Source organism: Myxine glutinosa, chromosome 13 (assembly GCF_964187855.1).
Source record: "Myxine glutinosa chromosome 13, kmMyxGlut1.1, whole genome shotgun sequence".
Lineage (NCBI taxonomy): Eukaryota > Metazoa > Chordata > Myxini > Myxiniformes > Myxinidae > Myxine > Myxine glutinosa.
The window spans coordinates 10,422,563-10,438,754 of NC_136273.1; the positions used below are offsets into that span (position 1 = coordinate 10,422,563).

Genomic DNA, 16,192 nt, shown 5'->3' on the forward strand with positions numbered 1-16,192 from the left:
TCTTTTCTACCCCCATTAATTCACCCCAGATCCACTTTTTTGAAATACCTACTTCTTTCCTGGAAGTCCTTGCAGTGTCCTTGTTTTATAGTTCTCCCACCCCCACCATCCCCTTCCCACGCCTCCTCCCCCAAGCCTTCTCCCTCCCCCAGATCTCCCGATGTCCCTGTTCTCAAATGTTGTGCTTGTGTGCTTTCCCCTCTCCCCATCTTGTCTACCACTCCCCTTGTTATGTTTTATGTGTCTGTTATTTTTTTTTTTTTTGCGATTAATGTTAGCTCTTTCACGAGCCTCGATCTCGTATACAAAAAACAAACAAAAAAAATCCTCCTCGGTTAGGTTGTCGCCATGTGTTGAAATGGGATCCTCCAACTCCTCAGGCTGCATGTCATCAAATCCTTCCCCTCCCAACTGCCGTGCCAACCTGGCAATCGCAACCCGGCAATCACATGAACAGGGACGTCTCCTCAGTGTTATCAGAAAAGCCAGTAAAGTTTCTGACTGCCTGTGACCACAGGTTGTGCCAGTGCGCTATGATGGTATGTAAAAAAAAACTTTGGACATTTTGAGATAATCAAGTAAAATTTGTTTACACAACGATTTGACATGTCTGTGGCCATGGCAATTCCTTCCACCGTTATTCTGCAATTGTTCACCACCAACTCCTCCGCACGCTGAATGTTAAATCGACGGCTCGTTTGGGGTCATCTTGAATGAGACTCGGTTCCAATGCTTTCACGCTTTCAACTTCCTCACTAAACTTCAAATGAATCATGTCACAATAACCACAAGTTGTCAATAACCACAATCAAATCACTAACCACAACATACCCACACGAACCACAACCTTGTCAATAACCACAATCAAATAAATATTCACAGGAGTTTGCCCCACCAAGATGAAAAAAACATGACAAATTGTTGACAAATTGACAAAAAAACATGCTCATGCAAGCTGAAAGCGGCCATTTTCCAGTGTACAAGTATGAACTGGTGCTATGCTGCTTTCCCATGTCAAATGGCACAGGAAACATTCCATTAACTAGAACGGCAATCTACGATGTCGACTGATATGCCTCCGCCCACATTATTACATCATTATAATACTTGCATCAAGTTTGATTTAAATCCATTCAGCTGTGCCCAAGTTAGCACATTTTTACATGACATGACCTCTGACATTTGACCCCAAAATCTAATCACTTAATCGTCACAACATTATACAAACCTGTTCCAAGTTTAAGTTTTCCTTGTTCCAAAGGTGATCCCAGGGGAGGAGGCTGTTTCACAGCACCACTTGGTTGTCTGCGACATAAGGGTGAAAGGTGCGAGGAGAGTTTGGCGGGTGAAGTACGAACCGAGAATGAAGGTGTGGAGGTTGAAAGAGGTGACGGTGAGGGAGGCATTAAAAGAGAGGTTGAGTAGGGTAGAGGATGATGTGGTTGAGCTTGAAAGTGATTGGATGTCAATGAAAGATAGTCTGTTGGGAGCCGTTGGTGAGGTATGTGGATGGACTAAAGGACCACCGAGGCACTCGGAAACATGGTGGTGGGATGATGAAGTTGGAAAGAGGATTGACGAGAAGAGGAAGAAGTTCAAGGAGTGGCAAAAGGCATAGGGTACGGGGGCAGAAAAGGCAGACCATGAAAGTTATAAGGCAGCCAAGAAGGCTGCAAAGAAAGAGGTAGCAAAGGCGCAGGAGGCATGTAGGAAAATGTTCGTAGAACGCTTTGATTCGGAAGAGGGTCAGAGAGCGGTATTCAGGATTGCAAAGCAGATAGCGAAAGAGAGGTGTGATGTGATGGGGGTGAGTTGCTTGAAGGATGAAGTGGGACAAATCGTTGTGGACCCAGATGGAATTAAAGGAAGATGGAAAATATATATGGAAATGCTGTTGAATGCAGAGAATGAATGGGATGGCAACATCGAGAGAGATAGCAACATCGAGAGTAACCCAGTTTTAGGACCGGCAGAGAAGATAACTGAGAGGGAAGTTGAGGAAGCTGTTACATATTTATGTGAATGTATGTGAATTACGATTCAGGTCTTTGCTTATCAATGTGTAGTCGATTAAAGGTTGTTGTGATTAAAGGGTCAGGAGCCCTTCTGGGAAAAAGGAGACCGGAAACGGAAGGAGAAAAAGACACGAGGTCCTGCAGGAGCGACGATTCTTCTTCTTCCTCGCCGAGCTCGGACGCAGCGGTATCGCTATTGAGCAACGTCACAGAATCGGCGTGTAAAAGCCCGTCTGGCGAGAGGAGTTACCGGGACGTGTAACTACCCTTTGACACGTTAAGTCACTGTGGGTTCGTGCACGGAACCAAGCGTCCGGCACAGTTCGCCTCACCGTCTACAAGGCCGCGTACGGATCGCACGTTGGGCCTCGCGCGCTGGGCAAGCCGCGTGTTGCTTTGCCGGCTTTGCTTTACCCGCTTTGCTTGGCCAGGAGGTGTGCGCTGCAGCCGTTGTTCCCGGTACAGGACGTGCCCGGTGGAAGCACGTCAGGAAGGGTCCGTTCAACCGCCCACGTGCGGAGATCGAACTACAGGAGTACGGAGACATTGAGAGAGACATTGACCATGGAGGGAGTCAGGAGTGGGGCTCACGTGAGGAATGTATAAGATGGCCATCTTAGACTTATTGTAGATGAGTTTACATCTTTGTAAGATTGATTGCTGATGGTTGTTGATTGCTCGGGGAATATATCCTTGATTATTCCGGATCCTTGGTGTGGGGTTTCTTATTGATTGGAATTCATACTGATTGCGTTACGAACGCGCATAACTAATAGATATTTCTGGCGGAGTTCCTCTCACGGTCCGGGGGTCACCGAGACCAGGTAGTCACCGGGAGGACCACGTAACAAAGAGATGAAAGCAATGAAGAGTAGAAAAGCGGGAGGGCCGACGGGGAGTTGTGGGAGATATGTTGAAGGCAGCAGGAAGTTGGGGTGTGAAGAGAATGACAACAACAATAACAACAACAACAACGTGCATTTTAAGGCCATTTTCCCTGCGAGAGCGGGGGTTAGCCTTGCGGTCCCCATGACAATCTTCTCCATTTTGCCCTATTTTCTGCATCTTTCCTTGTTAACCCCCTTGCCCGCATTTCTTCTTCCACCATCTTTAGCCAAGTCTTTCTCGGTCTTCCCCGTCCTCTACTTCCTTCTACATTCATTTCCATCACTCTTCTCAACCAGTCACTTTCATCCTTCCTCAACACATGACCAAACCATCTCAACCTGTTCCTCTTCACAGCATCAATCACAGGCTCTATTCCCATCATCTTTCACAATTCATCATTTGTCTTCCTCTCTCTCAACGACACACTGCACATCCACCGAACCATTCGCATTTCCACCCTTTCCAGCCTTCGTTGCTGCTCTACGTTCATTACCCATGTCTCGCTCCTATAAATCACAACACTTCTCACACATGCAGCATACACCTTTCCCTTCAGCTTCAACGACACTCCCCTCATCAGCACGCCACTCAGTTCCCGAAACTTCTTCCATGCACATCTCACTCGAGCAACCGTTGCCGAGTCTGATCCACCTTCTCCATTCAGCATGTCTCCGAGGTAGCAAAGTGTTTTCACACCTTAAAGCTTCACACCGTCTCCAAGATCCAACTCAACATTTCCTCCATCTGCAGCTCCCTCTGTGCACATAATACATTTGAATGAAGCTGCCACACTGGTTATTGGCTAATGACCCTCTCAGACCACTACATTTTTGATGAACCCACTCAGCGCACATTGTACATTGAATGGAGTTCACTCCGACACCCTTCCTGCACACAGCACATGGCCACTTCCCAGTTCTTTCCACCTCACCACATGCTTTACCACTTGCCATCACCTTCGTCTTTCCGATATTCACCTTCAGACCTTTTGTCTCCATACATTCCTTCCACTTGTTCATCTTTTCCTTCAGTCCATCCATACTTTGATAGAATTGATTAGAATTTGATGGAATTCATTTCATTTTGATTTTGATTTCATTGATTTCATTTCATTCATTTCATTTTGATAGAATTCGAATTTGATAGAATTTGATTTTGATAGAATTTGATAGAATAGAATTTGATTAGATTAGAATTTGATAGAATTTGTGAAGAGAGTGACAGAGATCTGTAATCTGGTGGTGAAAGAAGGCCGCATTCCAGTGGATTGGGAACTGAGTACCGTCGTCCCTCTATACAAGGGGAAAGGTGACCTTCTGGACTATGGCTCGTATCGAGCGATAAAGTTATTGGAGCATGGAATGAAGGTATTGGAAATGGTGTTGGAGATGAGGATAAGGAAGAAAATGAAGATTGACGAAATGCAGTTTGGATTTATGCCAGGAAGAGGAACGACAGACGCGCTTTTTATTGTGAGGCAGTTGCAGGAGAAGTACATGGAGGAGAGGAAGAAGTTGTTTCTTGGGTTTGTTGATCTGGAGAAAGCATTCGATCGGGTTCCACGTGAAGTAGTGACATGGGCATTGAGGAAGTTAGGAGTGGAGGAATGGTTGATCAGAGTAGTGATGGCAATGTACAAAAGAGCGTGCACAGCTGTAAGGACGAAGGACGGGAACAATGGTGAGTTTGAGGTGAAGGTGGGAGTGCATCAGGGGTCGGTACTAAGCCCACTTCTATTTGTAGCTGTGATGGATGTGCTGGCTCGGAACGTAAAGGAGGGTTTACCGTGGGAGTTGTTGTATGCAGATGATCTGGTGTTGATTGCGGGAAGTATGGATGGACTGAAGGAAAAGATGAACAAGTGGAAGGAATGTATGGAGACAAAAGGTCTGAAGGTGAATATCGCAAAGATGAAGGTGATGGCAAGTGTTAAAGCATGTGGTGAGGTGGAAAGAACTGGGAAGTGGTCGTGTGCTGTGTGCAGGAAGGGTGTCGGAGTGAACTCCATTCAATGTACAATGTGCGCTGAGTGGGTTCATCAAAAATGTAGTGGTCTGAGAGGGTCATTAACCAATGTGGCAGCTACATTCAAATGTTAGGTGTGCAAAAGGGGGAGCTGCAGATGGAAGAAATGTTGAGTTGGATCTTGGAGACGGCGTGAAGCTGGAAGGTGTGAAAACATTTTGCTACTTCGGAGACTTGCTGAATCGAGAAGGTGGGTCAGACTCGGCAATGGTTGCTGGAGTGAGATGTGCATGGAAGAAGTTTCGGGAACTGAGTGGCATGCTGAGGAGGAGAGTGTCGTTGAAGCTGAAGGGAAAGGTGTATGCTGCATGTGTGAGAAGTGTTATGATTTATGGGAGCGAGACATGGGTAATGAACGTAGAACAGCAACGAAGGGTGGAAATGCGAATGGTTCGGTGGATGTGTGGAGTATCGTTGAGAGAGGGGAAGACAAATGATGAATTGCGAAAGATGATTGGAATAGAGCCTGTGATTGATGCTGTGAAGAGAAACAGGTTGAGATGGTTTGGTCATGTGTTGAGGAAGGATGAAAGTGACTGGTTGAGAAGAGTGATGGAAATGAATGTAGAAGGAAGTAGAGGACAGGGAAGACCGAGAAAGACTTGTCTAAAGATGGTCGAAGAAGAAATGCGGGCAAGGGGGTTAACAAGGGGAGATGCAGAAAATAGGGCAAAATGGAGAAGATTGTCATGGGGACCGCAAGGCTAACCCCCGCTCTAGCAGGGAAAATGGCCTTAAAATGCATGTTGTTGTTGTTGTTGTTGTTGTTGTTGTTGCTGTGTTTTTTTTTTTTTTTTTTTTTTGTTTTGTTTTGTTTTGTTTTGTTTGTTTGTTCCAAGTTTGAATTGGATCACTTCAGCCGTTCCCAATTTATGGACCTATTACAGATTTGACCTTTGACCCCAAAATCTAACAAGCCAATCTTTACAAGTCTGCCCATCACTTATAGAACGATGTCTAAGTTGTGGATGAATTGTGACAAAAGTTGGTGATTAGTTGATTATGTCGACTAGCACTGGTACCCGCCATATGGGCGGGGCTTCAATTGGGAAGCCCAAATGAAAAGGCAAAATATCTGAAATTGAAGGCTTTTTTTAGTTTAAACGATTCATATTGTTACAGATACGACTTTGATGGTATGGTGGGCCGAGCGGGATGGCCGCCGTATCCGTACAAGTTACCCGATTGTGCCCGAATGTTAACTAATCGCGCTACGCTGGCTCAATAGGAAAGAGAAGACACCCGGCTGGGTTACAATCACACAATACGACACCAGGGGTTCAGTTCTCAAGACCTCCGGAGGAGGTTATATTAAGGCGGAAAAGGTTAGATTACAGGGACAAGAGGGAAACATAGGAAGGTGGGCACTTAGACACAACCTTATATTAACCCTAGACAGACCACAGATAAACGGGACAACGCTGACTCACACGGGATTTGATGGCAAGGAAAGCGGCAGTCGATGGCTCAGGTGCACCTGGCTCAGGGACAGAATCACGTACGGTGGTGTCCAGCAGATGCGGGGAGGTCGCTCAGCGCTCGTGGGTCGCGACTTTGGTGGAGATGCCGGGGAGGTCGCTCAGCGCTCGGGAGGGTGGCGTCTTGTCCTTCCAAGCTCGGGGCGCATCTTCTGACGTCACGTCCGGCGCGGGGCCGCGTATATCCGGCGGGGAGTCACGCCCTCGCTCGTTAGCTCCGCCCCATATGGCATCGGCCCATGGCTTCTCATTGGGTGCGGGGGTTACCGGCTCCGCCCTTGACGAGGGGCCGACAGGGAGCCCCCTTCTGGGTAACCCCGTCGAGCACATGTTCAATGGCGGCCAACCGAGCCGGAGTGAGGACGCAAAGCCGCTGTTGTTGTGGTTGTTGTTGGAGCTTGAGATGATGGGAAGAGATGCGGGGAGGTATGGGGAGGTCCTAAACTTCCTAACAGGTGCCATATCATCACATTCTGGTGCAACGAAGAGTCATAATTAATGGAAACAAGTCCTTAACTGACATAGATTAAGAATAACTAGCAAGATGTCCTATAATTGTCTACGTGTGGTGCGGGGGACCTGGGCACGACATTTAATGGGGGAATGAAGGGGAAGATCGGCTCTAATGGGTGTTGTTTACAGACAATGGGACTAGGGAATGGGGTAAGGGGAGAGTTGGGGAGTATCGGAGAAGATAGGGGAATATTTACAAGCGGATATGGAGGTCAAATTCCATATTCGCAACATTGCACCCTTCTCTACCCTCGGGGCGTCCCGACCCGATAAATCTTTACCTACTTTAGTGTGGCACGCAATGTAGTTCCCTCTACTATTAACTCTACCCTGAGTGCGACAGTTTTATAGATATTCACAAATGAGTAAATATGTCCCCCTGCGACGTTGCACCCTTCTCCTCACAGAACCACACCCACAGGATAACCGAATCCGGAAAGAATTCTCAAACTAAACATACAGCCGGTAGGGAGCATTATTTACAAGACTACGCTGCTATTTACACTACGATCCAGGACCTGTTTTTGGAGGAACACATGCAGATGTTATGCATAGAGAGAGCGCGCTTGCCAACATCGATACACCAACCCACGAGTGCTCTGTGGCCGACGGCCTTTAATAACGTGCAGAGCACCCTTTCCCAGCATCAAAAGCACCACCCCACCACCAATCGGTGCAGTCACCATTGTTCATTGGAATAAAAATAACTTCAACAACCCCTAACCCTGCAGGTGTCTCTTGCTCTTCTTGTGGTGCACTTGGTGGTGTTAACTATAAAGTGGTTCACCTGTATGGCATAGGTGCCACGTTGATCCATAGGTCCATCCCCGGGTGGTGCTTGGCCGCAAAAGAACTACGGTCCATTGTGGGTGGCCACCAACATTGCGGTCCATATGGTGTATCGATCCAGGCAACAAGCAGCGAAAGTGCAGGCCCACAACTGCGTAGCCAGCACCTCTCTCTCCTCTCTCTCTACCCCAAAGCCAGATCCTCGGAGGTGGGAGACAAAAGAAGAAACAAGTGAGTAAGGTGGTAAGGGCGCAAAAGTGCACGCAATATAAGGTAATGCACACTGGGGGCACATGGGAACCAGGTGAGACAGGTACGTTCCTATCGTACGCCCCCCCCCCACCAGGTAACCTACATGGCCCCTCCCTTACCCCTTACTGTATCCACAAAACACAACACTACCCATAAACATCTACTTTACAAATCGACAACATCCCTACTGTCTTCCCCGTTCCTCCCATAAACCAAATTCGTCTTCTCTCCCTCCTAACCAATCAAATTTGCCATTTTCAACTCTCATCAAAATTTGCCATCTCCAACTGCACATCAAAATTTGCCATTACCAATTCATCATCAGTCCCTCCTAGGGAGGGAGAGATGGAATCACCCCAATGTCTCATCCACGTCGTGATGCGTCTCACAAATCCTCACAATCTCATTTCCTGCAACAAAACAAAGAAAACACAGGTGTGGAGTCATCATCATCACCACAGGCAAGTGGCTGCGTATGGTGCGACAGGTTCATCAATCCTAACTATTTCCTAAATGACTTTAACAACTTTACACTACCCGGGGTCTTTCTCCGGCCAAACCATTGGCCCTCTTACACTATGGGTTCTAAAAACCAATTCCCATTGGCCAAACTGTGGTGCTCTTCAATTTGGGGTCTCACTCCCCCGATTCATCTCCCGGTGCCCTCGCACAATTTCTGGGCTGTGGCGTGTACCTCTCCCAGTGGGTCTACCCACCTGCACACCTCCACCACTGCGGTTGCCTCCGAGCTTACCTGCTCCTCACCCTAACCTAACTACCTGGGGAAGGCCCTCTGGCACTCTCCCCACTCGGTGCCCTCTCTGGCACGGGGCTGCCCGATCCACACCCGGGATCCTCAGGCACCCACTCACAACTACCGGCTCCCAGAGCCCACCTGCGGCCTCACCTGGCCGACATCCTTACAGTGGTGGAGTGCCCAACCAACTACACACACTAACAGGCTACACGCCCAGCCATTTCCACAACACTAATGCACCCATCCAAACATCATTCTGTCACCCGCACCACAGATGCCAATATCCAACCACAATTTACCTGTACCCTTTACCTAACACTTACACTACCCGCCCCGGGTATTCGTGAAAGGGGTCCACTCTTCCCCCATCCACACCTTCGCACCATGCACACCACTCCGTACCACTTACTCCAACTCTCTCCACACACCTGTACTTGCACACCTGTGCTCTCACACTTGGTGCCACCTGCACCCTTCTCTCCCCAAGCGCATTCGCGCTGATCCACATACTCACTACTCATACACTGCTCCACACACCTGTCCAATTGCACACCTGTGCAATCACACCTGTTCCATCCTCACACACACGGCATCATCTCAGCTAACTACTCCCTTCTGAAACTTGCGCTTCCCAGTCGTCCCTTTAAACTATTGCGCTCCCACGTCATTATCATCCACACTAATCTACCTGCGTCCCCACTACAGGTATCAGTCACTAACTAACCTTAACGTTACCTAAGGTCATCTTCTCTAGATCCCTACACACAATATCCTAACCCACCCGGGCTAGTTTTCACTGCCATACACCCCATAAACTATTGCTCCTTTGCCCCCCACCTGTGAGGGATGGTGGATTTGCCATCCCACCACATCGGGGGTCTCTCACTATCAATTTTGCTTACCAAATTTCAACAAGTTAAAAATTTGCCAATCACTGCCCATCATCTGCCAATCACTACTGCCAATCCCTTGCCAATCATCAAATTTTGTTTTTCTCCAATTTTGGGTCCAAAACACTAACCTCATCACCCAGTCTACTCACTAATACCTCTCGGTGCGCCAATCCCTGTCCAAAGCCCGGCTGCGTAAAGCCAAGCAATGGATGCTGGTTGTTTTGTGCCTGCGGCTGGATGCGTCCGGCATTCGGGGCAGGGACGGGGGCGTACCCGGGCCGAGATCCCACGCATCACCTCGGCGTGGAGCCATCCAATGTCCCGATCTCGACCTGCCGGCACGTCTCAACAAAACGTGGTCGCCATAACGACCCTTCCTATCGGGCTGCCAGCTCCGCCTAGTGGAGCCTGGACGCGGCCGTTCAAAGCGAGGCCCAGCACGCACCGAGGGCCCGATTCGACTATAAGTCGTTCTAAACTCTATCCCGTCTAACGTCGATGCTTCACCTGGACGCTTACACCCCGCAGCCCGTTCCTTGCTCACACATCCAGCCGTCTCCATGCTCCTCGTCGTACCTTTCCTTACACACCAAGGTACTCTCATTCCACTCACAGACTTGGTCACACACCTGACCACCGAACACTTTGGCACACATTCGTTGGTCGCACACCTCACCAAGACACCTCTTCGCGCCCCCTCCTCGGTCACCTCCTTTGTGACAATCACAGGTGTGCTCTCACCCGCACACCCAACCACGTGTCTCACTACCAATTCCAGCGTGCATTCCCACTCACGCTCTACCATTCCAGGTGTGCATCCTTCCATCCCAGGTGTACATCCTCGCTCACCTATCACAACCAGCTCACGCTCCGTTTCACTCTCACTACTCTCACCTCCACTCTTGACAGCGCACTCACCCTTACTCTTGACAGCGCACTCTTTCCTCGTGCACCTGCCCGTCACACACCTTTCTCGCGCACACTCTCCCGTTACACCCTCTGTAACACTCACCACAGGTGGACACTCTTCCTTACTTCTGACAGCGCACTCTTTCCCCATGCACCTGTCCGTCACACACCTTTCTCGCGCACACTCTCCCGTTACACCCTCTGTAACACTCACCACAGGTGGACACTCTTCCTTACTTCTGACAGCGCACTCTTTCCCCATGCACCTGTCCGTCACACACCTTTCTCGCGCACACTCTCCAGTTACACCCTCTGTAACACTCACCACAGGTGTGCATTCTTCCTTGCCTTTGACAGCGCACTCTTTCCCCATGCACCTGTCCGTCACACACCTTTCTCGCGCACACTCTTGCGCACACTCTCCCGTCACACCCTCTGTAACACTCACCACCCCGCGCTTCCACGTGCTCCCTCGCACACGCGCTACGACCGACTCACTCTCGCCAGCACACTCACTCCTTGGCACGCACTTTTTCCTCACACACCCCAGAGTCGGACTTTCTTGCACACCTCCTCTTTCGCACACCAGACCTGTCGCACACCTCACCAACGGCCTTTCACGAACACCCGGGTCCATCTCGACCCCCAAGCTTATTAAATCCCCTGGCGCATCATACGCACGACCATATTGGTCACCACTTACACCGGGTCCTCTTCCTCTTCGCTTCTCCTCCATCACCTGCGAATCCCTCATCCGGTTTATGAGCACATCATCACGATCCAAACACAGACTTTGGACCAATTCTTTTATCTCCTCTTTTATCTCTTTCTTATCCCCTCTCCGTCGCTTCTTAATTTCGCTCATCCCTTCTTCCACTTCTTCTAATTTGTGCCTCACCTCTTTTATTCCCCGGTACGTCTCCTCAAGCTCGTCCTCCAAGGCTACCTTGACCGTTTCCATGTGCGTCCTCACCTGCCGGTCCTTCGTCTCCATTACCTCTATCACCTCGTCCAACCTCGTTGTCAGTCCCTCACGTACCATCTGACATTCCCTCTTCGTCGCTATCAAGTCGTTTTTTATGTCGTTTTGTGTCGCTTTTAAACCTCCTAATACCGCAGTGTTCCTTTGAACCTGCTCCACTAACTCCGTCTGTCCCACCGTCAGCTGCTCCACCTCCTGCGTCAGGTCCTCTATGCCCCCTTGTAATTTTACAGTCCCCTTTCTCACCTCCTTCTCCATGTGCTCCTTACAGTGCCTCACCTCCTCGCGCACTCCTCCGACCTCCTCACTCACTCCTCTTCTGATCTCCTCTCCCATCACTTGCATCTCCTGCCCAGATGCCACCCTCATCTGCTCCATTTCCTCCCTGTGAGCATCCAGTTTGGTTTCTACCCCCATTCTGACCCCCTCTATCTGCTGCCCCATTTGGTTAACTTCCCTTTCCGCTTGGTCCCTCATGTCCCTCAATTTGCCTTCCATGGTGTTTTCTAACCCCTCTAACCCTTTTTGCATCCCTTCCATTTGATTCTCTTGAGCGGCCATTCTGTTTTCTACCCCCGTTAACCCCTCCTGTATTTCCCCTAATCTATCGTCTAATTCCCCAAATTTCATGTCTAATCCCTTAAAATTATTGTCTAATCCCTTAAAATTATTGTCTAATCCCTCACTGGTACCCCTCGCTTCGTCCCTCATCACCCCCATTTGCTCACTCTGAGCCCTCGCTTCGTCCCTCATTACCCCCATTTGGTTTCCCAACCGCTCACTATCAACCCTCATTTGCTCACTCTGAGCATCCATCCGGTTCCCCAATTGGTTACTCTGCAGTTTGAGGGACGCCTGCATTTGCGCCATAAATTGCTCCATGAGGACCTGCATCTGGGCCATCCCTCCCACTTGTGCAGCGGGTGCGGCCGCCGTAGCTATGTGCGAGGCGCAATTTCGCGCGTCTGCTACCCCCGCTGTTTCGCTCTCCTCATGTCCCTCATGTCCCTCAATTTGGTCCTGGACCGACCCTGCTTCACTCTCCCCTACCGGACCCCAGCCGTCTTGATCCGCCATAGCGCGACTTTCAAAATTCGGTTTTTATTTTTTATTTTCGTAAAACAAATTGAAATTTCGCCGTTATAATTTCGCGCGGGAAACGCGCTCCGAATCGATTTTCCCTCCCAAAATTTGGGCCTAACTAATTTAGTCCCGGGTTCGAATTCCACTCCTCGACACCAATTGTTACAGATACGACTTTGATGGTATGGTGGGCCGAGCGGGATGGCCGCCGTATCCGTACAAGTTACCCGATTGTGCCCGAATGTTAACTAATCGCGCTACGCTGGCTCAATAGGAAAGAGAAGACACCCGGCTGGGTTACAATCACACAATACGACACCAGGGGTTCAGTTCTCAAGACCTCCGGAGGAGGTTATATTAAGGCGGAAAAGGTTAGATTACAGGGACAAGAGGGAAACATAGGAAGGTGGGCACTTAGACACAACCTTATATTAACCCTAGACAGACCACAGATAAACGGGACAACGCTGACTCACACGGGATTTGATGGCAAGGAAAGCGGCAGTCGATGGCTCAGGTGCACCTGGCTCAGGGACAGAATCACGTACGGTGGTGTCCAGCAGATGCGGGGAGGTCGCTCAGCGCTCGTGGGTCGCGACTTTGGTGGAGATGCCGGGGAGGTCGCTCAGCGCTCGGGAGGGTGGCGTCTTGTCCTTCCAAGCTCGGGGCGCATCTTCTGACGTCACGTCCGGCGCGGGGCCGCGTATATCCGGCGGGGAGTCACGCCCTCGCTCGTTAGCTCCGCCCCATATGGCATCGGCCCATGGCTTCTCATTGGGTGCGGGGGTTACCGGCTCCGCCCTTGACGAGGGGCCGACAGGGAGCCCCCTTCTGGGTAACCCCGTCGAGCACATGTTCAATGGCGGCCAACCGAGCCGGAGTGAGGACGCAAAGCCGCTGTTGTTGTGGTTGTTGTTGGAGCTTGAGATGATGGGAAGAGATGCGGGGAGGTATGGGGAGGTCCTAAACTTCCTAACAGGTGCCATATCATCACATTCTGGTGCAACGAAGAGTCATAATTAATGGAAACAAGTCCTTAACTGACATAGATTAAGAATAACTAGCAAGATGTCCTATAATTGTCTACGTGTGGTGCGGGGGACCTGGGCACGACATTTAATGGGGGAATGAAGGGGAAGATCGGCTCTAATGGGTGTTGTTTACAGACAATGGGACTAGGGAATGGGGTAAGGGGAGAGTTGGGGAGTATCGGAGAAGATAGGGGAATATTTACAAGCGGATATGGAGGTCAAATTCCATATTCGCAACAATATCAACATCTGTTGAATCATATCCCACGCAAATCATCAAAATATAAACAGTACATGGCGCCCATTTTGAAAAAAGATTGAATTCTGCAAAACGGAAGCAGCCGCTGCACCTGTTTCCCAGTCGCTTTGCACACGCTGCTGTGTTACTTTGGAGCCGCACGTTTATATAGGAAGAGTTTGTCAGGAGTCGATCTACTCTCTCCTGGTACGTATAATTTCAACAAAAGCCACATCACTGTTCATATCGGTAAATATTATTCCATCGTGTTTGGAAAAATTGGAAAAACAATATAGCCTATTTTACTCCAGGGTTCCCAGGAATACCCACCCAAAATATCGTTGCAATCGGTTGAGCCGTTTTTGCGGTACCTTCGGACGGACGGACGGACGGACATTTGGTGAATTATAGTTAGATGACAAGAAAAAGCAAATTGGATTCTGGTTTAGGTCAGCAGATCTGGCCTATCGGTGGGATACAAAGTGTAAACTGTTCAGCCTGGTGGATGTATGCGCATTCCTGAGTGCCATTCTAGTTGTTGATGGTTACATGTTTTCTTTTGCAGACTTTGAACCATTTGTGGCCCGTTCACCCAAAGAGCAATGGCTGCACTTCCAGTAGGTTTATTTCTATTTTATTTTTCCTGTTGTTAGAATCAACTAAGTTGTAATATTTGCAGCGGTGATGTCACGTTAATGACGGGTATCATTAACCACATTTGACTATGTTGCTGAAGCTGAAAATACCACTTAAATTTTCCTTTAGCAAATTTTATTGTCAAAGGGGGTGGTGTGTTGGGGTAGCAGGGGAAGGGAGGGTGGCTGGAATTTATCTCTTCCCTCATGAGTAGATCAGGATTTTTTTTCACTGTACCTGGATTTTTGTTCATGTATATACTATGTAAAAGCTTCATTGGTTATAGTATAGCAGTGATTTAGAACAAATTCACAAGACTACAACAACAACAGGCATTTTAAGGCTATTTTCCTTGCTAGAGCGGGGGTTAGCCTTGCGGTCCCCATGACAATCTTCTCCATTTTGCCCTATTTTCTGCATCTCTCCTTGTTAACCCCCTTGCCCACATTTCTTCTTCCACCACCTTTCGCCAAGTCTTTCTCGGTCTTCCCCGTCCTCTACTTCCTTCTACATTCTTTTCCATCATTCTTCTCAACCAGTCACTTTCATCCTTCCTCAACACATGACCAAACCATCTCGACCTGTTTCTCTTCACAGCATCCATCACAGGTTCTATTTCCATCATCTTTTGCAATTCATCATTTGTCTTCCTCTCTCTCAACGATACTCCACACATCCACCGAACCATTCGCATTTCCACCCTTTCCAGCCTTCGTTGCTGCTCTACGTTCATTACCCATGTCTCACTCCCATAAATCATAACACTTCTCACACATGCAGCATACATCTTTCCCTTCAGCTTCAACGACACTCCCCTCCTCGTCAGCACGCATTTCACAAGACTATTTCAAATTCACAAGACTATTGAATAATAATGCAGTAAAACCTCCACCTAACAAACCCCCATAATGAGAATCTCCTTTTATCAGTGTTACACTGATGCTGGCGAGATGCAATTAATTTGTATCTCAGCTTTTTATCTCTGGATAACAAAGTTTCTCTGATAAAGAAAACTCTATAATTGAGCGCCTACAAACGTCCCTGCCATAATTCAGACTTTAATGAGGGATTGTACTGTTCTGGAATCGAACAACTGTATACCTCGACTTGAATCAACAGTTGGACACTGGGGTAATTTTTAGAGCATCTCCTCTGTATCTGGGAGATCAGCAGTTTTGATTTCTCCACCGGCCGAGTCGTACCAAAGACTTTTAAAATGGTACGTGCTAGCTACATCCTTTCTTGATGTTAAGCATTTAAAAGCATGGAGGGTGGATAAACCCCAAAGGTTCGCATCCATCGGGAAGAAGAATCTCCTGAAGTGTGTTGCCCAGTATGAAGAGAAAAGTGGCACCTCAAAATGGCGTCACTGGGCGCACTATGTTGTGCGGTACAGTGCCATAGGCGTTGTTTTACGTGTCATTGGTGGAAGGGGGGATTGGGTTGGTAAGAGGGGAGGTGTTCTCAACTTTGGTTTGGTGGTGGGACTTGAGGGCACGTGGGGGGTGTGGCGGCATGGTCCTGTCTGCTGGCATTAGTACAGGATTGAACGAAATGGTGTACATTAAAACAGTCCATTCAAACAGGATAGCAAATACCACCTGCCGCTTTCAAAGAGTGCGTACCATTTTTTTGAGATTATAACATTAGCTTCCCTTTTGGGATGTGACTCCAGCTGTGGCTACCACGTTGTGTACCCACTC

The 16,192-nt window shown here is 48.7% G+C and overlaps 1 protein-coding gene across 1 annotated transcript in view; it reads left to right on the plus strand.

Moving 5' to 3' along the window:
* Positions 1–16,192, plus strand: part of LOC137438587 (uncharacterized) — a 74,910-nt gene that overhangs the window by 20,690 nt on the left and 38,028 nt on the right. Inside the window, exon 8 of the mRNA XM_068133745.2 lies at positions 14,419–14,470. Within this exon, the coding sequence (XP_067989846.2) occupies positions 14,419–14,470 (52 nt within the window). The remainder of the gene's footprint in view (positions 1–14,418; positions 14,471–16,192) is intronic.